This window comes from Nannobrachium achirus, assembly GCF_963921795.1.
Source record: "Nannobrachium achirus genome assembly, chromosome: 16".
In the NCBI taxonomy this organism is placed as follows: domain Eukaryota; kingdom Metazoa; phylum Chordata; class Actinopteri; order Myctophiformes; family Myctophidae; genus Nannobrachium; species Nannobrachium achirus.
The window spans coordinates 27117245-27138605 of NC_137823.1; the positions used below are offsets into that span (position 1 = coordinate 27117245).

Sequence of the window (21361 nt, forward strand, 5' to 3'; positions counted from 1 at the left end):
GTGTTGAAAGCATGCCATGTAAATCAGTCTGTGTCAGGGACGTGCTGGCCATTGGGAAAAGCGGGACAACTCCCGAACGGCCGGTTCATTCCTGGCCGGCCTTTAGGAAAAAATTACAAATAAAATGTCGGCCTTCATTCCATTTTGGGGGCTGGGCGGCCAGCAAAGTAAATCGTCACTGTCAGGCAGAAACCTTGTATCTCCAAGTTTCAAATTTGTAAATTTTTTCGCAAAGCAAAGCCCTGCTTCATCATACAAGGCCGTCGCACAAACGTAGTGAAAACAGCAGATTGTAGATCGCCTGTTTTCACTAGTTTAAATCATTTTTAAAATGATAAATACAAAACAAACGGTTTTGGACATACAAGGTTTCCACCCGACAACGACGAAATATAACTCATGTAATTGGCCCACTGGCTTGTCACTTTTCATGATCTGAAATGGCAAATCTTTGAGTAGCAGCAGCGCTATAGAGAGATCTCTCTCTATAGCGCGCAATGAGGGCCTCTCCAACTCTTTTTCCCGGACTGAATCAGGGGCCCAGCACGTCCCTGAGTCTGTGTATTTAGTTCAGAGTGGAAGGTGTTGAAATAAGCAGAGCCAGACAGTCCCGGGTACGTCTTTATTCTGGTTGAGAGAACGCGACCCTATCTTTTTGTAAATACAGGATACAGCATCCTTGGCACTGGATCTGTATCTGTGTACACTCTTGGCCGCAGTGGAGCAGACTTCAGTTTCAGACAGACTCAGTAGCTTTGCAAAGAAAAAAACTAAACAAAAGGAGAGGAAATAAAAAGGCAAATGGCGTGAATTTGAACTGTTTGGTAAGACATTACAAAGTGGGGCATTAAAAGACCCCGGAAACAATCATTCTAGAAATGACATGATTATTCAATCCGTGATATGTACACAGATATCCTCAGGGTTCATTTATCCACCATTTATAACTCAAAAGTGTACAAAGGTACGCGTGTACACACTCTGCGTTAAAATGAACACTCAGTATTTTACCATGTAAGCACAATAAACAAGGCAGACCAATTTTCTTTCCAAAACCACCTCGATTCAGCCTGTTAGCCGCTCAAAGGCCCTCAGCATCTGGCAGAACTAACAGTCAGTAACCAGGGATACTGGATAGTAACTGGAACACAGCGACCAACTCAAGGTTGGCACATCTTAACATCACACTGGAGGGCGGCCCGGTGCACCTGCAGGCCATTTTGATATGCAAGGCAAGTTTATTGGTCAGAGAAGTTTGTTTGGTCTGGGAGTAATGTTTTAACACAGCAAGGCCACAATATCTTTTCTTCTGATAACACGTAGTACACACCGTAAGATCCTCCAGTGTTCATTTAACTCTGTACAAATGGACCCATAACGGTAACTTCGGTTCCATTTGTATGCTCTCTGAGTTAAAGATGGGTAAGTTAACACTGAGACTAGTACTGTGCAGGCACATCACGGAGCGCTCCTGACAACTAGTAGTCCTGGTATAAAGAGAATGTATCATCAGTAACGGCCTTGATAAATAACACACAGCTTCTCGTTCAAGTGTATTGCCATTCTACAAAGCAAGGGTGGTTCCCTAATATGTCTTAAAACAAAGGAAGAACATACAGTTAATCATCTTAAAGAATGTCAAGAGAACCTGACCAAAAAAAAACTCATCCTTTCCTACACAGATAGATTAATTCATACAGGAATTCATAAAGACCTACAGCACACACACACACACACACACACACACACACACACACACACACACACACACACACACACACACACACACACACACACACACACACACACACACACACACACACACACACACACACACACACACACACACACACACACACACACACACACACACACACACACACTTTACAGAGCACCTAATAGTCCAGAGCACACAAAAAATAACATATTTAATAAGCTGTCTTTTGATTGTACAAAGCATTAGTTATGTATAAGTTAAGGCAACAAACTCACATTCTTTTCTTCAAGGCTTAAACTGCATAGAAGGAATGGCATGGGGAATCCATTCCAGTATAAAAGCCCACAAAAGCACGTTGGCAGCTTTGCATATCTTCCATCAAGTGTTGTGATAACGTTAAAATATGCAATGACAAGCACTGCTCTCAATCTCACATAGTACTGTTTTCATTACAAAATGTCTAAAGGCCAGTGAAAATCACAGTTTAAAAGATACAGTAGTGTAAGGCTTCTGTGTGTGGTGAATTTTGTCATCTGAATTTCGATGCTTTGCGATGGGAACCCTGTCTCGCCATAATATCTCTCTGCCATATCGTTGCTGTCGGGGAGAAACCTCTTCACTCCATATTCTGAATTTGAGTGTTTTTCTTTTTGTAAATTATTGCCCCTACTTGATCATACCACAGCATCACACAAAAGTATCAAAAGTAGGCAGATCCACAAGCTTGTAGATCTGCTACTTTTGCCGTTTTTGAATTTGAATCCTGAAAAGTAATAGTTTCCAACCCGATAAAGACGATGTCTCACCTATAGCTCAAGGTTTCTACAATTCTAAGACAACTTTGGCACGGAATCATTGGTGTTGGGTGGATTCGTTATCAACATTGTTAGATGAGCCACGAAAGCAATGCAAAATTATTCTAACGAGGCTGTGTGTCTGTGCGTAAGCATGTCACTCTGTCTACAATGACGCAATACAATGTAACATCATCAAACCACAATACAAGGCCATGAAATGTAATATATTATCTATTTGACATGTGGTGCAATTTGGTCATCAAAGGTCAAGGTCCGCGATGAGCCACAAGGTTCAACTATGCACACCTCTAAAGTTGTGGCAGACCAAGAAAGTACAGTAAGTATGGGTTTAGTGAGTCTGTTCAGTCCAGGGCTGGCGTTAGAACTCTGAGGAACAGTTCAATAACAATGGTTTGTTACGTACAAAGACATACAGACAACTGGTTCCCGTCAACATACTTTCCCCTTAGAAACAGAGAAAGGACCAGAGGTACTGATGGAGAGAGGAGTGGAGGTAAATTGGTGATGGGGGGGGCGTCATAGGGTGGATCTTAAATTACCTTTTTTAGATTTTCTTGAGTCTCACCCCCCAATTATGTTCCAATGTACAAAAAACTGCTTTGGTTACAATTTGGTTGAATTTCAAGCATATTTAGAGGTAGCTCAATCAAGTCAAAGATTGTACATTTTATTGGTCAAAATCGAATTGCACTGCAGGCACATTTAAGTTATACATTTCACATTATTCTTATACTAAGCACAGAAATTATACTTTTTAAGCTTACAAATCTAAACACAAATCTGATTACATGTTTGTTGTATGTCAAACCAGAATTAATGTATTGTAGGAAATAGCAAAGCAAAGAATGACAAATTGCTATTTTTCATTTAACGTGCACAATGACATGTCTTTATTGCACACTCTTCAATCATACTCACAACACACAACAAGCACACAGCCCCACTTCCTTGTTTACCCCCAAAACCCCCGAAAGTCACTGCAGTATAGTAATTCAGTAGTTACTGATCAATTAAAGTTTGTTTACGGATATCGGGATACTTGTGGCGATGGTTCTGCACAATTTGCAGCAAGTATTGGAGTTGGGACTCATCTTTAGTAATGAGACCACAATATTCTTGTATTAATGGGCAACCCCATGCTCTGCATGATCATTGACAACATTCATCGCCTTCACTACAGCCAGAGCTTCTTGGTAGTCCACCCTGGGCTCCCACTCATCGGGATCAACGTCAAGTATGTTATCTGGGAGATCCATCATTTTGAAAAGCACCTTGGATTTGGGAAACACAAAATCTTCAATGTTCTTCCTTGCAATTGTTCCAAGGTCAACAGTAATTCTCTTCATATGCCCCGGTTCATCATCTTCATTTCCATCTTTCATGGCTCTCACCATCAGCCTCTTCGTTTGCGCGCTCACTTGACTGTCAAACAATGCAAGTCCGATGATCTCTGGAGCCAAATACCATAAGTGATTGGAAAACCTTTGAGAAGCAGCTTTAGACACCTCAGCATTTATTGATGAATATTCCAGCAACGATTTTAACAGCTGCCAAGTCATTTAGTGGAGCGCTGACAGCAACAGGTGCCATCATCCATGCCTTCACATAAATGCAAACTGCAAAAATGCACAAATCCATGCATGCTTTTTCTTCCCTGAGGGTCAGTTTGAATTGGCCATGAAACATCCAGATCTTCAAACATTAAATAACCTTTGCCATCCAACAGGCATGATGGGTAGCTCCTGGAGCTCTGAACCGGATACCTCGAGCAGCGAGGTATCCGGTTCATCAATAAACGCTGAGGTGTCTAAATCTGCTTCTCAAAGGTTTTCCAATCACTTATGGTGAACAGGGGCATATGAAGAGAATTACTGTTGACCTTGGAACAATTGCAAGGAAGAATATTGAAGATTTTGTGTCTCCCAAATCCAAGGTACTTTTCAAAATGATGAATCTCCCAGATGACTTCCTTGACGTTGATCCCGATGAGTGGGAGCCCAGGGTGGACTACCAAGAAGCTCTGGCTGTAGTGAAGGCGATGAATGTTGTCAATGATCATGCAGAGTGTGGGGTTGCCCTAATACAAGAATATTGTGGTCTCATTACTAAAGATGAGTCCCAACTCCAATACTTGCTGCAAATTGTGCAGAACCATCGGCACAAGTATCCCGATAGCCGTAAACAAACTTTAATTGATCAGTAACTACTGAATTACTATTAAATACTGCAGTGACTTTCGGGGGTTTTGGGAGGTAAACAAGGAAGTGGGGCTGTGTGCTTGTTGTGTGTTTATGTTTGAAGAGTTTGCAATAAAGACATGTCATTGTGCACGACACGTTAAATGAAAAATAGCAATTTGTCATTCTTTGCTTTGCTATTTCCTACAATACATTAATTCTGGTTTGACATATGACAACACAGATTTGTGTTTAGATTTGTAAGCTTAAAAAATATAATTTCTGTGCTTAGTATAAGAATAATGTGAAATGTATAACTTAAATGTGCCTGCAGTGCAATTCGATTTTGACCAATAAAATGTACAATCTTTGACTTGATTGAGCTACCTCTAAATATGCTTGAAATTCAACCAAATTTTAACCAAAGCAGTTTTTTGTACATTGGAACATAATTGGGGGGTGAGACTCAAACAAATCTAAAAAAGGTCATTTAAGATCCACCCTAGGGCGTCACTATTTAAACCCCTCCCACGAGCTCTCCGTCGCAATCCCTCGACTCCTCCTGCTGATGCCCGCCAGCTTGCCTTTGGCCCGCGTCGTCCACCTGACGGCCGCGGAATCCTTGGAGTCTGACAGGTTAGCGTAGCGCGACGAGTCCTCCTCCAGCCCCAGGCCTGCCCAGGAGGAAGGCAGCCCCTCGGGGAGGCCCGGGGACTCGGGGAGGGAAACAGGCGAGTCCCCGGTCTCGCTCTTGGCCTCCGGGCTCTCGTCCGTGGGGGTCTCTGTCGCGTCCGCGCCGACCTGAGGCGGCTCCCAGCCCTCCATCTTCTCCGGCTTCCTGGTGGGCGTGATCTGCTTCATCGTCATGGTGACGCTCTCCCAGAAACAGTGGCTCTTTTCCGTTTTCTCCTTCTTGTCTTTGTCTTTCTCCTTCTCTTTCTCCTTTTCCTTCTCTTTCTCTTCGTCCTTGATTTTCTTGTGAGACCTTTTGTATGACAAAAGAAAAAGAAAATTGGATTGAGAGAAAGAAAGCGGTATGTATACATCCGGGGGCCAGTTTTCCGGATTTAAAATGAAGCAAGCACGGAACTTAAAGTTCCTATGATTGGCCGCTAGTTGCGCTGTTCTGGTACCAGAAGCAACATGTTCTCCATAGGATTCCATTCATTTTCCCTGAACTTTTACATTTGATTTTCTTACCTTAATAAACATTGTCATAAATACTTTATGGTTCCTGTCGCCTCGCTTCAATCACCATGATATGCATTTTGTGACAATATGGTCCAATTTATGTTATGATGTTAAAGCAGGGTATGCTGTAGGAGGGGCTTGTGATCATATGAAAAACCAAACATCTACCACACAAACCTGATCTGGATCCATGCCTGTATAACATACAGTTAGTTCTTGAGACCTTGAGAAGTGCAAATCACCCAGGACCAGTAGGAATCAGGAAGCACTTCTCAGATTAACAGGATGCTGGACCATGGAGGGTGTGTGGGATCTTTTACCGGGACTTGAGAGGCTGGATACTTTTCAGACACGTAGCGGCTGGGGAGTGGAACTTTCCCCCACAGAGTGGGCCATTGTATAGGATTTCCCGGGGGAATTGCACATCTGTCACGGTTGGACTGATTTACTCTCGGCTTTCCTCTCCGTATGTGTTCCACACTTCCTCAAAGAGGTCGAGATGTCGACGACGGGGGTTTGGGCGAACGCTCAGTTCATATGAAAAGGGTTGAAAACCACTGACATAGAGTGGTTCAACTCTTATTTTCATTTCAAGGAACTCCAGTTTGGTGGGCATTAGATAAAGCCACCCCCATAACTCTAGAGTTTTACAGACATGCAATATCTCTTTTTATTTCCTCCCTAACTATCAACAATTAACTCGGGGACCCCCTGGAACACCCTCAAGGACCACTTGGAACCTCCTCATGGACCACTGCTGGTCCCCAGACCACTGGTTGAGAACCACTGCTCTTTGTCAATACCTATCCAGGGTTCCCACACATCTTTACCAATTCATTTCCAAAACTTTTCCAAAACTTTTCCAGAATATTGAACCCGATTTCCAGGACTATATAACAATAATTCAGCTCAATAACGAGTCGCTTACTCCTATGTGGAGTGACCCACGAAATAATCATATTTGAACTGGGGACCCGGGGACCCTGACGAGCACTAAGAGTAGAGGAATTTTGTACAACACGGTTTTATTGTGAAAATAGCAGATCTACATGCTCACAACGTGCTCACAACGCGTTGTGAGCATGTAGATCTGCTATTTTCACAATTTCTGCCTCTAATATTTGACAATTTGGCCAATGTTTAATTTGTCATTTCAGAGGTATTAACAAAATCAATAACCAAAGACAATGCATAGCTATCAATTCCAAAACTTTTCCAGTACTGGAAAAATATTTTTCTAATTTCAAAATATTTCCAGGAATTTCATGACCGTGGGAACCCTGTCTATCACAGGTGTCACAAAAAACTAAAGAACAGAGCTTAACCTCACCCTCGCCTGTCGGTCAGCTTGACTCCAGTGATCAGGAAGTGTTCGTCGTCTTTCGAGGAGAACATCTTCTTGTCTCTCCTCTCCTTCTTGGATCTGATCTTCTTGACTTTGGACTCCTGACAAGAGAGCAGCAGCAGACAAACACAGCACCACGGCTTTGAATCACAGGGTGGACATAATAAACATCATCTGTTGCATTCTTCTCTCTCCGCCTCATGCCTCTTTTGTGGATGATTTACGCTCCAAAAGGTCATAACGTGCTGAAAAACAAACTCCTCAGAGGGAGTTTTACCTTTTAAAGGACTATCAAATAAATACATACTGTAAATCACCCAGATTCGTAGCTAAAGTATGAGGCAGCAATGATTTGGAACCCTAGCATTCCTATGCTAGGGCTAAAATTTGGGTGAAAATGGCAGATCTAAAAGCGTTGTGAGCTTGCAGATCAGAATTCTTTGGCAAAGACATTAGTGTAGAGCGGAAACGGGGGGGAGCCTGGAATAGAGCCCTTAATCTGGTAATAGGTTAATGCTTGTTTTACGTTTTACAGCTGTTAATTAGCTGCAGTACATATATGGGCATGAAGTAGGATTACAACAGTTGGACAAAGCTCTAAATTATATCTGTGTCTGCATAACAGAAAATATAAAACAGCACACAGACACAGCCATCAGTGCTCCGACGTCCGTGTTCCTATGTTCTACAGCAGGGTTTCTCAAACTTTTTTAGGCCGTGACCCCCATAATAAACATAATATGAACTGGGGACCCTGACAAGCACTTGGAATTGTAGGCATTACATTTAAATGTGACTCGGTTCCACAGATAAATATTGTGAAAATAGCAGATCTACATGCTCACAACGCCTCACAGTGCGAGGCGTTGTGAGCATGTAGATCTGCTATTTTCACAATGTTCGCCTCTTGCTTACTTAATATTTGACAGTTTGGCTAGTTTGGTATTAAAACGGTCTTGAAAATCCATAAATTGTCACTTTATAAATGTGCAGACACCCTGTATACACTTATGTTGGTCTGTTTACTGTTGAGTGAGACATTTTTTTTTACACTAAGCTAATCATCTGGGGGCCCCACAAAATAATTTGGGGACCCCACTTGGGGTCCCGACCCCAAGTTTGAGAACCACTATTCTACAGTATCTTCCATGCACAGTCAAGTCAAAGTGACCAGAAATAGACAGTTACCAACAGTACTGCAGTTTTTTTTATGAAGCAATATTGTTGTTTGTTTTCTGGCATTGAGGACATATTGATTGAAGAGTACAGACTACAGAGAGAAAGAGAGAGAGAGAGAGAGCGATGTGGGGGTGGTGGGGGGTAAAGATAAAGGAAGGAGACAGACTCCATGCTGTATTGACTTGGCAGTACAGTGTGCATTCCAGCTGGAGTGCCCTCCACTCCTACAAAGCCCTCCTCGACTCTCCTGTCACATCCGAATTCCTCCCTGCCCTCGCAGCGCGCTCCTCGGCAGGCCAATACCAGCCTACTCAGCGATTATGTGGACGAGACGTTGGCTCTGTCTCTCTCTCTCTGCTCCATGCGCTCTGGGAAGCATTCCCAATGTCAAGTGTCAAGGTTATAGCGTCGACTCCCCGCTCACATCCGCCCGGGCTGCGTCACTTATCAAAACATTTTGGAGTTTTCACTGAATCACTTTGATGAAGTGGGCTGAACCCGACAACCCTTTTTTATAGCGGTGTATTTAATTCTATGATCTTTCCTATAGAAGAGGTACAGTCGCACGCACACGCACACACACACACACACACACACACACACACACACACGTGCACAGTGCACACGCATTATACTCCCTTAAGTTCCAGTTTACTTCCTTTTTGTTCAGAGATCAGAGGACGGGACAACACAGACAACAAACAAACAAGCCGACTCTAGACCAAAGCAGCGATCTCTCTTCCTGGGACAAACACATTTAGCGCTGTAACAACTCTCCCCATTCCCAGGATCGCTCAGCAGAGCTTCCCCGTTCAAATTACAAGTACTGACTGAGACCACACAATGTACCTTGACACTTTTCGGTAAATAAACATACACAAACACTCTTTGCCATGTAATATGACACTCACACACACACTCTTGCTGGGGCATGCATCCACACGCATACTTTATCCTCTCCCCCCCTCATCTTATCGGTGTCAGTACAAAATCTTGGCAGTATATCGAATGCTCTTCTCACATTATGTCACAATTGGACGTGTGGAAAAAGTTCACCATGAATGTCTGTGTGATATCTAATCGAGGAGTGACTATCTGTGGTTCAATGGTTGGCGCGGGTCGACCTGACCTGCAGGGGCGTCACAAGGGGGGGAAAAGTGGGACTCAGTTCACCAGGGCCCACGGTGGAGAGGCCTTAATTATTTTATACTTTAGCTATTGAAAGATAGCAGATAAACAAGCTCACAGCGCGAGCTTGTAGATCTGCTGTTTTTGAAAAGTCATGTGCAAATCTTTGAATATATGTATTTTTTAAGCAAACATTTGTAACTCAATTTGTAGTCCCTGGAACTACATATTTTGAGATGGGGCGGGGGGGGGGGGGGGGGGGTCTGTGGGCAAATACATATCATTTTGGGGGTCCTTCACATGAAAAGGTTTGAGCACCACTGACATAGAAACAGGTTTTTCAAATTTGAAATATTCAAAGATTTGCACACATTTTCAAGATTTTTCAAAAATAGATCTACAAGCTCGCATTGAGCTTGTATATCTGCTATTTTTCAATAGTTAAAGCACAAAATAATGCGTTCCCTCTTCCCAGTCTAAATGGGTCAAACCCCCTCCCCTATGAAGAACATTCATGGGGGCCCCGCAGTGAATTCTTGTACTCAGGGCCCAATATTTGGTGCAACACCCCTGGTGGTGGTGGGGGTAACACTCTCACCCCACCCAGGGTCATTCCTTGGACGTCACAGAGGAACGTATTTCAAAATGAAGAGAAACATTCTACGCCAGGCATGCGCCATTGACGCACCTGCGAGGCAAAGTGGAAGCGGAAGTTTCAATGGAATGCATTGAAGTCAATGAGAGCCAGCTGGACCAGCTTATAAACAAACAATATTTTTGACTGATGAATGATGTCATATTATCGTTTCAGGAAAATAAAAGAAGACATATATTATACACTATGGTATTTTCCGATGACTTGTTTTTCAATGTGAGGCATCTAAAGTACTGTTTCCCAAACAGTGGGTTACGGTCACGGACACACTTTAAGACAAAATTCTACTATTATTCTCAATCATTTCATGAAGAAATCAAAGAAAAATCAAAGAAATTACATAAATAAGAAAAATAGCTTTTAGATCTGCCGTTTTCACTAGTTTGGGTCCTGGGCAAACGTCTAATCTCTCTTTTGGGTCTCGAGCTGAAACGTTTGGGAACCACTGATCTAAAGAGCACTGGCAAACTTTTCTAGCTCAGCAGGATCGTGAGATATCGGTTAACAAACTGTCAGTGACTGACAGTCTCGCGACAACATACCATAGATATCTCAATTAATGAGATCCTGTGCCCATTAAAATAAGAGACTTTGTGCGATACATACTGTACATGATTGTCTTCTTTATTTTACTGAAGCGATTATTTTACAAAGGTTGCAGTCATTTAGAAAGTGTTTATTCATTTGCTTGTCCCATTGACAATGCATTCTATTGAGAATTTGCCTCCCAGTGCGACAGATCTGACAGCTTGACTGAGAACATTACATACAGTAGATGTCCGGTAAAAGAATAGACCCCATTTGCCAGTGTGATGTCATAAGTGATAAACACCTGAAGCCAATTCAATTAGCAGATAAATAAACTGCTTATAAATTCAGCAAGGGTGAGCCATTCTTTTACTGTTATATGGGGTTTGATTAAAGGAGTAGTTCACCCCCAAAATGAATATTTTTTTGTATTTGTCGCATTCCTAAGACAAAAATGATATTACCGGTATGTAAATTTACCCCCTACAATTCCAGATGGGAATCAAAGGGGGTAATTGCATTTGGGTCCCCATCCGGAATCAATGGGGGTACATTTATTGAAATCAAATTATTGTCTTAGGAATGCGACAAATACAAAATATATCCATGAATTCAAGTCTCTATGGGGTGAGTAATCAGTAGAAAAAAAGTCATTTTGGGGGTGAACTACTCCTTTAAGGACACTTTTCTTTTACCCCAGAGGGCAGTGACTAGTTTCTGTCGAATCTCCAATTTCCCATTGTTTGGCTACTAGTATAAAGGCAGGACAAACTAGACATAGCTAAGGAACTGGACAGTTCAACTTGTATTATGTAGATATCCACTGATATTCCACCAGGAAATGCCATCCTACCCAGTGGTTTATAAACATTCTGATTACAGCTCATCTCTTTTCTCGTAAGAATGCTGCCATTATCTGGAGGTTTGTTATCACCCCAAAATATTCACAGCGACTTTATCTGTCAGCAATTTCGACACCCCCTCCCATCACTCTGTCTTTACTCCCTCTCTTTGTCGTTGCGTTGGTCTGGCTCCCACTTTATTGCTCTCTCTATCTCTTTGCCTCTCCTCTCCTGCCCTGCCCCCACGTTCCCTGAGTGCTGCCAAGTGTAAACTGTGGATCAGATTTGCCATAGTTAGAGCTTTGCAGTACAGACTGAGACCAGAGATGCCAACAGAGATTGCATGCCATGTGTGTGTGTGTGTGTGTGTGTGTGTGTGTGTGTGTGTGTGTGTGTGTGTGTGTGTGTGTGTGTGTGTGTGTGTGTGTGTGTGTGTGTGTGTGTGTGTGTGTGTGTGTGTGTGTGTGCGTGCGCGCGTGTGTGTGTGTGTGTGTGTGTGTGTGTGTGTGTGTGTGTGTGTGCGTGCGTGTGCGTACGCATATGTGCACAAGTTTGTCTTTGCACAGTTACATGCAAGCATTCACAAGTATTGTACGTGCCTTTATGTCTGCACGAGTGTGCACCCATACAGAGACTTGCCTATTTGAGATTTTCTTCAGCATTAAACCTCCAAGCTTCTGGGCCCAAAGCAGCTCAGTCTGCAGTAATCTCTCTCCAGCCACAGCCGGACGGCCGGCAGGCAAACCAAACAGCTCACAGAGCTTACTGTGTGGGGAGCAACTTATCTTTATGGTTTTAATGCTCCATTCTACGCCTGAAGGAACAATAGCTCTCTTATTGGATAGAATTCTTCCGTCCATACCAAAGAGATATGTATGGCTTTGACGTTGAAGGGCCGTTTCCCCTGCAATTTAATTCTACAATAATTTGGAAACTGCCATGAAAGTTTGTCTATGACTCAGCGATGTCAGACTGGATATTAACGGGAGTGGGAGTTATCAAGAGGTGGATGAGTTTCATGGGTTTGGACGTTATTTCAAAGTGTTTGAGAACTCGCATTAACTTTGTCCGTCATGGAATCTTTGTGAGCTAAAGCAGGTGAATGCGTTCGCGGGGTGGCTGGCGTTTGTGACACGATAGGCTGAAATCCAACACACACGACCTCTGCCTCTCTACCTTGCCGTCTCTCTATCTCTCCACCGTACGTTTCAAAACCCGAAACAGCACAAAAATATAAGATTATATATATATTATATTTTGTGGCGAAAATAGCGGATCTAAAAGCTTGTATATTGGCTATTCTTTTTAAAATAATGACGACAGGGTTAAAGTGGTTACAATGACAAAGACCAGTCTGGACCTAGCCTGAGGCAGGGAAAGTATCTTGTTACACTCTCAGAGTGAAATTAACACTCGTGATTTTACAGTGTACACTTTTGCCAGGAGACTTTGTGTCCATTTAGTCTGTTTCCTAATAGGAACAGTGCTGTGTTCTAGGGCTGTCACAATTATTTTAGGTAATCGCATTTATTTTTGCATAATCGTCATAATCGTTGCCATGTTGAGAAATGTTAATATGCTGTAGTTTCAAACACTTTCAAAAAGTAGTGGAAAAAGCAGATCTACAAGCTCACAACACGTTGCGATGCTTGTAGATCGGCTATTTCCACTATCAATGTTCTTTTTTAAGTATAAAGTTGTCAGTCATTTTTTTTATATATTTAGGTTATGTGACATATCTACCATGTGCAACTTCAAAGCCTAAAAGCCAAACAGAAATGTAATTGTCAACAACAAATACACAATCAAATCGTTAATCGCAATTATTTGAGTGAAAATTAATCGTCATGCAAAATGTCATAATCGTGACAGCCCTACTGTGTTCTACCTGTCATGCGGGTATAAGGAGTATGCCGTGAAGACATTTTCTTGAATAAGCGTATGCCCTCGTGAACCTTTCAAAGTAGCGTATCTGATAGGCATTATGCACTGGCGTATGCGCTGGCCACACGAATAGCTGCGGATCATAGATTATATAAAAAAAGTCTAGAACACACCACTGAATAGGAACATAAAGTGACCTGTGGTAGAAAGGGGGACAAATGTCACCTTCCATACTATCAGGGCAGCTGTGGCTATTTTCAGCCTTGTTTTTCTTTTCATGGCGATTGTTCCCCCACCAAAGGCTGAACTCCTCGAAGGAATGTTCAGTTTCCTTCCCTTGTCCAGGCCAGCCACCTCTGTCCTAACTTTACAAAGGAAAAAAAGGAACGGATTATGAAATAGCGCACACACGTCCTGTGAACCAAGTAACCTACACGGTAAAATGGACCCTTAAGGGTCTGTCCCTCAGTGGAAAATTAACTCTGAGGGTTTTAATGTCTTACCCTTACATAACCATCTGAGACGGTAGATATAGATCCACAGACACCTGTGACAAACATTACATTTTTTAATGTATTTTATAATATAGTAAAACATTATTAATTATTATTAATTAAATCGAGTTAGAGTTGCTTGTTGTGCCCCTACTTCAAACAGCATATCAAAAAGTCCTTTACTGACATTTATCCAAACCCCTATGCTTGTTGTATGGAAAACCAAATAATAAATTAACTGAACTAGCTGGATGGATATCTTTGGAACGCAATCATGCATGCAGCCATGCACGAACATATACACGAGCACACCCGCAATCACATACACACTCGTTCACACACACACACACACACACACACACACACACACACACACACACACACACACACACACACACACACACACACACACACACACACACACACACACACACACACACACACACACACACACACACACACACACACACACACACACACACACACACACACACACACACACACAGCAGCAGTTATCCAGTGTCAGGGTAGAGAAGCAGGGCAGGTTTAGGAGTCAGGTTGGTGATGTTTACTGATAAACACTGCAGCCTCAGACTCAGCTGCACTGCTACTGTTAGCATGTGCATACAGTATGTACTCTGTGTGTGTGTGCGCGCGTGCGTGCGTGCGTGTGTGTGTGTGTGCATGCGTGCGTGCGTGCGCGTGGTCAGGGTATTTTCTTTTTGTTTCGTTGTGTTGTGCGGTTCTGTGGTGTTTTTACTTTTGTGTTGTGTAGTGTAAAACTGAAAATGGAAGGAAAATTAAATGAAAAGGTGAATTAAGTACAGCTTTGTGTGTGTATGTGTGTTACTTTTTTCAGTTTACCTTGGATCCTGGAGACTCTACCTCCTCCTCTTCTTCTTCTTCTCCTCCTCCTTCTAAGTCTTTATCCTGAACACACACATGCACACACACGATGAGTTAGCAACTGCCTTTTACCTTCCTGCCAAATACAGTCCACACACACCACAGCAGGGGTCCTCTGTGTGTGTGTGTGTGTGTGTGTGTGTGCGTGCGTGCGTGCGTGCGTGCTTGCGTGCGTGCGTGCGTGTGTGCGTGCGTTGCGTGTGCGTGCGCTCGCAGGTCATCCTGTACAACACACAGGCTAAACTATTTTCAAGTTGTAACATAAACACAGCGTGTTTGGATGGTGGGGATGGAAGGGGGGTGAGAGGAAAGCCACCGTGCGAGAGACAGACAGACAGACAGACACACAGACACACAGACAGACAGACAGACAGACACACAGACACACACACAGACAGACAGACAGGCAGGCAGGCAGGCAGGCAGACAGACAGACAGAACGACCTGAGGGAAGACTCGAACAAAGGATAAGGGAAGTAAAGCCAGTAGCAGAGGGGGGAAAAAACACAATAACGTCATACACTGCCGGGGTCATGAGTCTCAATTTAACTCTGTCATTGTTGGCCACTTTGCCCACTCAGTCAGTCAGTTAGTATAGGACTGTGAGGCTGCTAAAGTGAACCAGCGCTCACTGAGCACACAACGACCGCAGGACTAGTTCTAAATATGAGAAAGACGTTGCTGGCAGTGTCGGGCAGAAACCACTCATCTCCATGTTTCAAACGTGTGTATTTATTTTATTTAATTAAGTAATGCCCTACTACTTCAGTTCATCATACAAGAATGTTACACAAAAGTAGTAGTGACATTTGTAGTTATTTTGACGAGAGAGAGAGAGAGAGAGAGAGAGAGAGAGAGATGGTTGGACATGCTAGAGCAAAGTCTTTTTGGGTCCCTGCCACCTGTGCAGATCAAAGACAATACACAAACGCAGCTTATACTTAGAGAGTAAGCATTAACAACCGTAGAACAGAGAGAGAGATAGTGGCAGAGGGGAAGAGGGAGGGAGAGAGGGGGGGAGAGAAGGTAAAGAGAGAGAGTATTGCTTTTCTAGTGCTCGGGTGGGGGTTTTTCAACAAACTCTGCAAACAGGGAGTAAGGATTTGCTTTCTCACCTCAGGGAGGATTCTCTCTCTCTCTCTCTCTCTCTCTCTCTCTCTCTCTCTCTCTCTCTGTTATTGTCTGTGTGTGTGTGTGTGTGTGTGTGTGTGTGTGTGTGTGTGTGTGTGTGTGTGTGTGTGTGTGTGTGTGTGTGTGTGTTGTGTGCGTGCGTGCGTGCGTGCATGCGTGCGTGCGTGCCTGCGGAGTAGATTCTGGCACAGTATTATCTGATTTCCAGCAAGATGATGAGGAACATGGGATAGTTTTTAACACTTTAAGTTTAAAGTTCAAAGAACCATCAGGATTTACACAAACCTGACTCCTCTTTAGAAGAATAGGCCCACTGTAATTACCAGTCACCAGTCAATTTTCCAGTGGTAACCTAACACATGTATTACATTTTGCTGCAAAAGGAGGGGTTTTCGGATGAATCCAGGTTTTCTTTGCATTACGGATTATAATGATTTAATAATTGTTACCCTACGGGGCAAGAAGTCTGTTTGATCTGCCTTCCCCATAAAGCTTTCACTGTCAGTTTAGGATCAGCGCAACAGCTCTCTCTGTCGCTCCCTCCCTCTCGCTCTTCTTTTTTCACTTCTCATGATTTACGCCAGTTAAGATGTTAGATCGTCTGAAGTTGTTTGAAGCCCTGATGCGTAATGTCAATAACCCTGCTTCATAGAGAGGGCTGTAAGCAGGTGGATTTAAGGCCACGATATTGAAGTATGCAGGTGTCTGAAGGCTGATTCAGACATGCGTGCACACACATACTTTTACACACACGCGCACACACACACACACACACACACACACACACACACACACACACACACACACACACACACACACACACACACACACACACACACACACACACACACACACACACACACACACACACACACACACACACACACACACACACACACACACACACACACACACACACACACACACACACACACACACACACACAATGAACTTCAAGAGAAACTAAGCTAGGTGGAGACTTTAGGAAAAGCAAGCTGTGGCACAGGCCTAGCAGCCCTAGAGCACTGTGGTGAGAAAAAAAGAAAAACTTCAAATCCTTTCTACGCTCTCTCTCTCTCTGTGTGTCTCTCTCTATGTTTCCTCCTCCCCCCTTGTCATGCTCTTTCTGCCTTCTCTCACTCTCTTTGCTTCTGATTCTTCATGTACTGTATATAGGCTATTCCTTCCTATTTGTTTGCATCTAGTGTACCTGTCCTGCAGCTCTGTGTGTGTGTGTTCAAGTCTGTATGCTTTTATCTCCCTGGGCGAGGCGGATCTATGACCTGTCTGTCTGTCTGTCTGTCTGCCTCTCTCTCTCTCTCTGTACGTCATTATCACACTCTTTAAAACCTCCATGTTGGCCAAGGGAGGGCACTGAATATGAGGGAAGGAGAGCATTCGAGACAGTGCTGCTGCCATCGTGTTTTTTGGGCCCGATGCCAACATCATACTCCTCTCCTCCAGCGTACAAGGGGCTGAATGCACTCCTGTCAGCATCGTTTACCACATTTTATGATCCGACCCCTTGACCCCGGAGGCACTTTACTGCTATGGCGACTGGAGGAGAATCTCCCTGATGACTTTCCCAGGCATCTCTGGGAAGAAGTCACTGACCTGGTCCGGGATCAGTGTCCAGACAGTGCACGGTGGACCGGTGAGAAGAGAACACTGAAGTCAAGGCCGTTCTTAAAAATGTGACGGTTCCCAGGATGGGAGAGTTGGGAAATACACCACAGACATCCCAGCCAAGGGCCAAATATGCCAGATTTATGATCCGTTTGCACCATCAGAAATAGCAAATCTACAGGCTCACGACGGGTTGCAAATGTGACGTGCGTGGTGGTGGGTGGGCTTGTCAACTGAGCGAAAATTAGGCATTAATCAGGATGTAGATCCTGACCTTATCCCAACAACACATGAGGAATGTCCCCGGTTAACAGTGTTAACCAGGCTAATCTTTCATGCCTGCTATTGACGAGACAGTCATTGGCACTTTGTACTCTTGTATTACAAATACTCTGTATTTTGAAACGCTGAGTCGCTGACAAAGCAACAGTCAATGGATGACGTAATGTACAACCATGGCCATAAGCGATTACTGTAAGTCTCAACATGCATACTAGACCATGAGCGTTTGTAAGAGGATCCATTAAATGGCCAGAAATTAGGCTACACTTACGTAAGACTGAATAATGTGTGTGTGTGTGTGTGTGTGTGTGTGTGTGTGTGTGTGTGTGTGGGTGTTCATGACTGTTGGTGTACAGCATATAGTAGGCTATGTGTGTTTAGGCCGCACGCATACATACTGTAGGTTCTCTCTCTTATCTCAAGACTATCCCCCCAGCTGCCTAAGTGCTGATATGGGGGCTCCTAGACCCCACACGCAGTTACTACTCACCTGGGAAATGGTGTGTGTCAGGTCACAGTGTGTGTGTGTGTGTGTGTGTGTGTGTGTGTGTGTGTGTGTGTGTGTGTGTGTGTGTGTGTGTGTGTGTGTGTGTGTGTGTGTGTGTGTGTGTGTACGCAGGACCCCCTGTACACTAGACTAGAGGTCTTATCAGGGCAGATGTGGTATTTTCATCTTAAAAAAGCGAGCTTATCTGTCGCCCCTCGTTTCTCATAACAGCCCCTGCCGGCATGACTCCTAGACATCTCAGTTGACCTAGTGGAAAAGACCTTGTGGCTTCCCACACACAATCATGTGAAAAGACAGGAACTAACTCATGACAAGACATATGTGTCAAGTAACCTAAACTATGACCCAGTAAGATTAGGAGCACTTCAATTGATTTCCCGAGGCTTTATTGTGACTGAGGCTAAATTATTTCACACACAGCTCTTTCCATGTCCCATATTAAATTAAATGTTAATTGATCCTTTCCCTGACTCTGATTGGTGTACAAATGGAACCATTCTGCCTGGACGGTGGATGACCCTTGCATCGAGGATTTTACAGTGTGTGTCGCCACTTATCTTCCAACCACACTGACAGCATCTTTTGCCCTCACGGGATGCTCCATGGTCGCATTAGCTCATAATTATGTGAGTCAGTGTGATATCTTTAACCAACTGTTGTAAACTCGGACAGTCTTGGCAGTTTTTCAGAACGTATTTAGTCAAAGTGCTACAGTATTGCAGATTTAGCCTACACCAGTGTTTCTCAAAGAGGATTCCATGGACTCTGTGGGTTCCTTTAGACAAGTTAAGGGGGGTCTAAATGGACCCATACAAGTCTGTAACTCTGACAGTGTACTGTCAGAGTTAAAGGGGAGACCTTGAAATTTGAAAGATTGAGAAACACTGGCCTACACAACCTGCGCGTAAATATGCTGCGTAAAAGCCCGTTATTTATTCACCATTACCCACCTTATAAGAGTGGTGATAATGCCAGGACATGTCGTCTTCCTCTGACGCGTAATCCACCAGCACTTTGCTCTTGCTTTTCTTGAACATCTCGTCGCTTATTGACGACCAAGCAGTCCGTGTTGTTGTTCTTCTGGGGAGTTGTAGGCTGTGCTGCCCTGGGCTCGAGTTGTTCCAGAGTCCAGACCAACAGTCAGTCAGTTAATAAGCTCCTGTCCAGGCTGTCAGAGTGGAGACGTAGTCCAGACAAGAGTTGTTATACAGTGCGTTTCTTTTTTGCCCGTTTCTGGAGAGATCTCTGCGAAGCACCGACGCCGCGGCGCAGACAGTGTGATGGTTTGCTTTCTTCTTAATACCGCGACACAACAACCGGCAGGCTTCCTCCCATAAGAAACGACACACTGTTGTTCATTGATCACTCACCAGACGCTGCTGCTGCCACGCAGAAGCTTTTCCCTTCATGTGCTGCTTGGCTTTGTGTTATTGGTGTTTGTACGCAGCGTCGCAAAAAAAGCAACCACGACCACCCGAACGTTTAAGCATCGCTCCTCCCATCCATCCCCGTTACCCCCCGCCCTCCTCCGCTCCGGTTCGCTGCCTGGCTGTGCCACGATCCGCTGTTTTATAGCCTAGTTACCACAGAGACAGGTAGGCAGGCTCCGCTCCCGTTTCACTGTCTTTATTAACATGATGAATATCTATCATATTATAGCCTAGCCTGCTACTACACAAGCATTTTGGCTTTCACGCGTGATGCAACTTTTTCCACGGGTCGATGATGGGATGGGATGTGGATAAACAGTGAAACTTTAAGCGTGTGATAACACACTAGGCCTACCTCCCAATTTCTATTATCATTCCCAATTTCCCATGGATTATTCTACTTTCTAAAAGAACCCTCAGGCTCAAAATCTTTACATTTCATATTGCTTATTGCGAGAGATCAGCCTGGGTAATTCATGTTTAATTCCACATCAAGGGATTGTTTTATAAAGTTTCCCGGAAAGGGGGTGCAGGGTGCTGATCAAGGATTAGGCCCAACTAATCCAACCGCATGATTACGTACCAATGGTGCATAGCCAGAAAAATCCACAATTTATTCGACCATATTCATAAAGACTACTTTGCTTTTCTTCAGTTATTCTCTCTTTTTTTTCAGTCCCTACATTAAAGGATTACAAGTGCAGACTAGACAGTCTCATGTTTAGCTTCATTGGCCTACTGGCAGTACTTGCAAGCAAAAGGTCAAACAGTGAAAAGAAAATGTGTCTTCAATAAATCATCAAGTAAACAAACCCTGTTGTCAGGTGACCACGTCACAGCAGGGGCAATTATTGAAGTGGATTGGAGTGGACCTTGGGGGGAGGATGGGGGGTACAAACGAGGATAACATCAAACACCATGTAGTACAGGCCTCTTCCTTCCTTGATGTCTTTCTTTAGCCACTCACCAAAATATCACATCATTCTTGTTGCAGCCTACAGTACTGCAATCTTAAATGCCAGTTTAATCCAGAGTCTGGATTAAATTGGCACAACAGAATGTACAAATGGATGCATGCCAGTCTTTTGTTTCAGAAATATACTGTATGGGAAAGATATGATTAGTCCAGAAGAATAAGCCTATGTAATTATTTCATATTCATATTTACCTGTCAAGGACAATACACACACACATGGCGGGACATTTTCAACGGTTGTCCCTGCAGCCAAATGTCCTAATATAACCAGAGAAGGAGAATAAACTGCACAATATTATTTTGAGTACAGTATAGCTAATATTTACAAACCTTTATGGCTAGGGGTAGGCTTGCCAGTTTCCCCCCATTTTCTAATTTCGGCTCTGTAGTTGTGTGTTTTACATTTAGTAAAAATATGCCTTGTGGTGACACACAGTGATCTGAGGTTTCTCCCATTCAAACCCTCTCTCTTCCTTCCTCTTCAAGAACCCTGTGGTCAGACTAAACAAATGACACATTATGCTAGTTTTGCTGACCCCTAAAA

The 21361-nt window shown here is 43.6% G+C and overlaps 1 protein-coding gene across 1 annotated transcript; it reads right to left on the reverse strand.

The window, feature by feature from the left end:
* Positions 1-615: 615 nt before the first annotated feature.
* Positions 616-19851, reverse strand: LOC308301368 (testis development-related protein). Its single transcript, XM_080745332.1, has 4 exons — positions 19362-19851; positions 14823-14888; positions 7234-7349; positions 616-5697 (listed from the first exon to the last, which is right to left on the reverse strand). The coding sequence occupies exons 1-4, from the start codon at positions 19446-19448 to the stop codon at positions 5226-5228; spliced, it is 741 nt and encodes a 246-aa protein (XP_080601458.1). The 5' UTR covers positions 19449-19851; the 3' UTR covers positions 616-5225.
* Positions 19852-21361: the final 1510 nt, after the last annotated feature.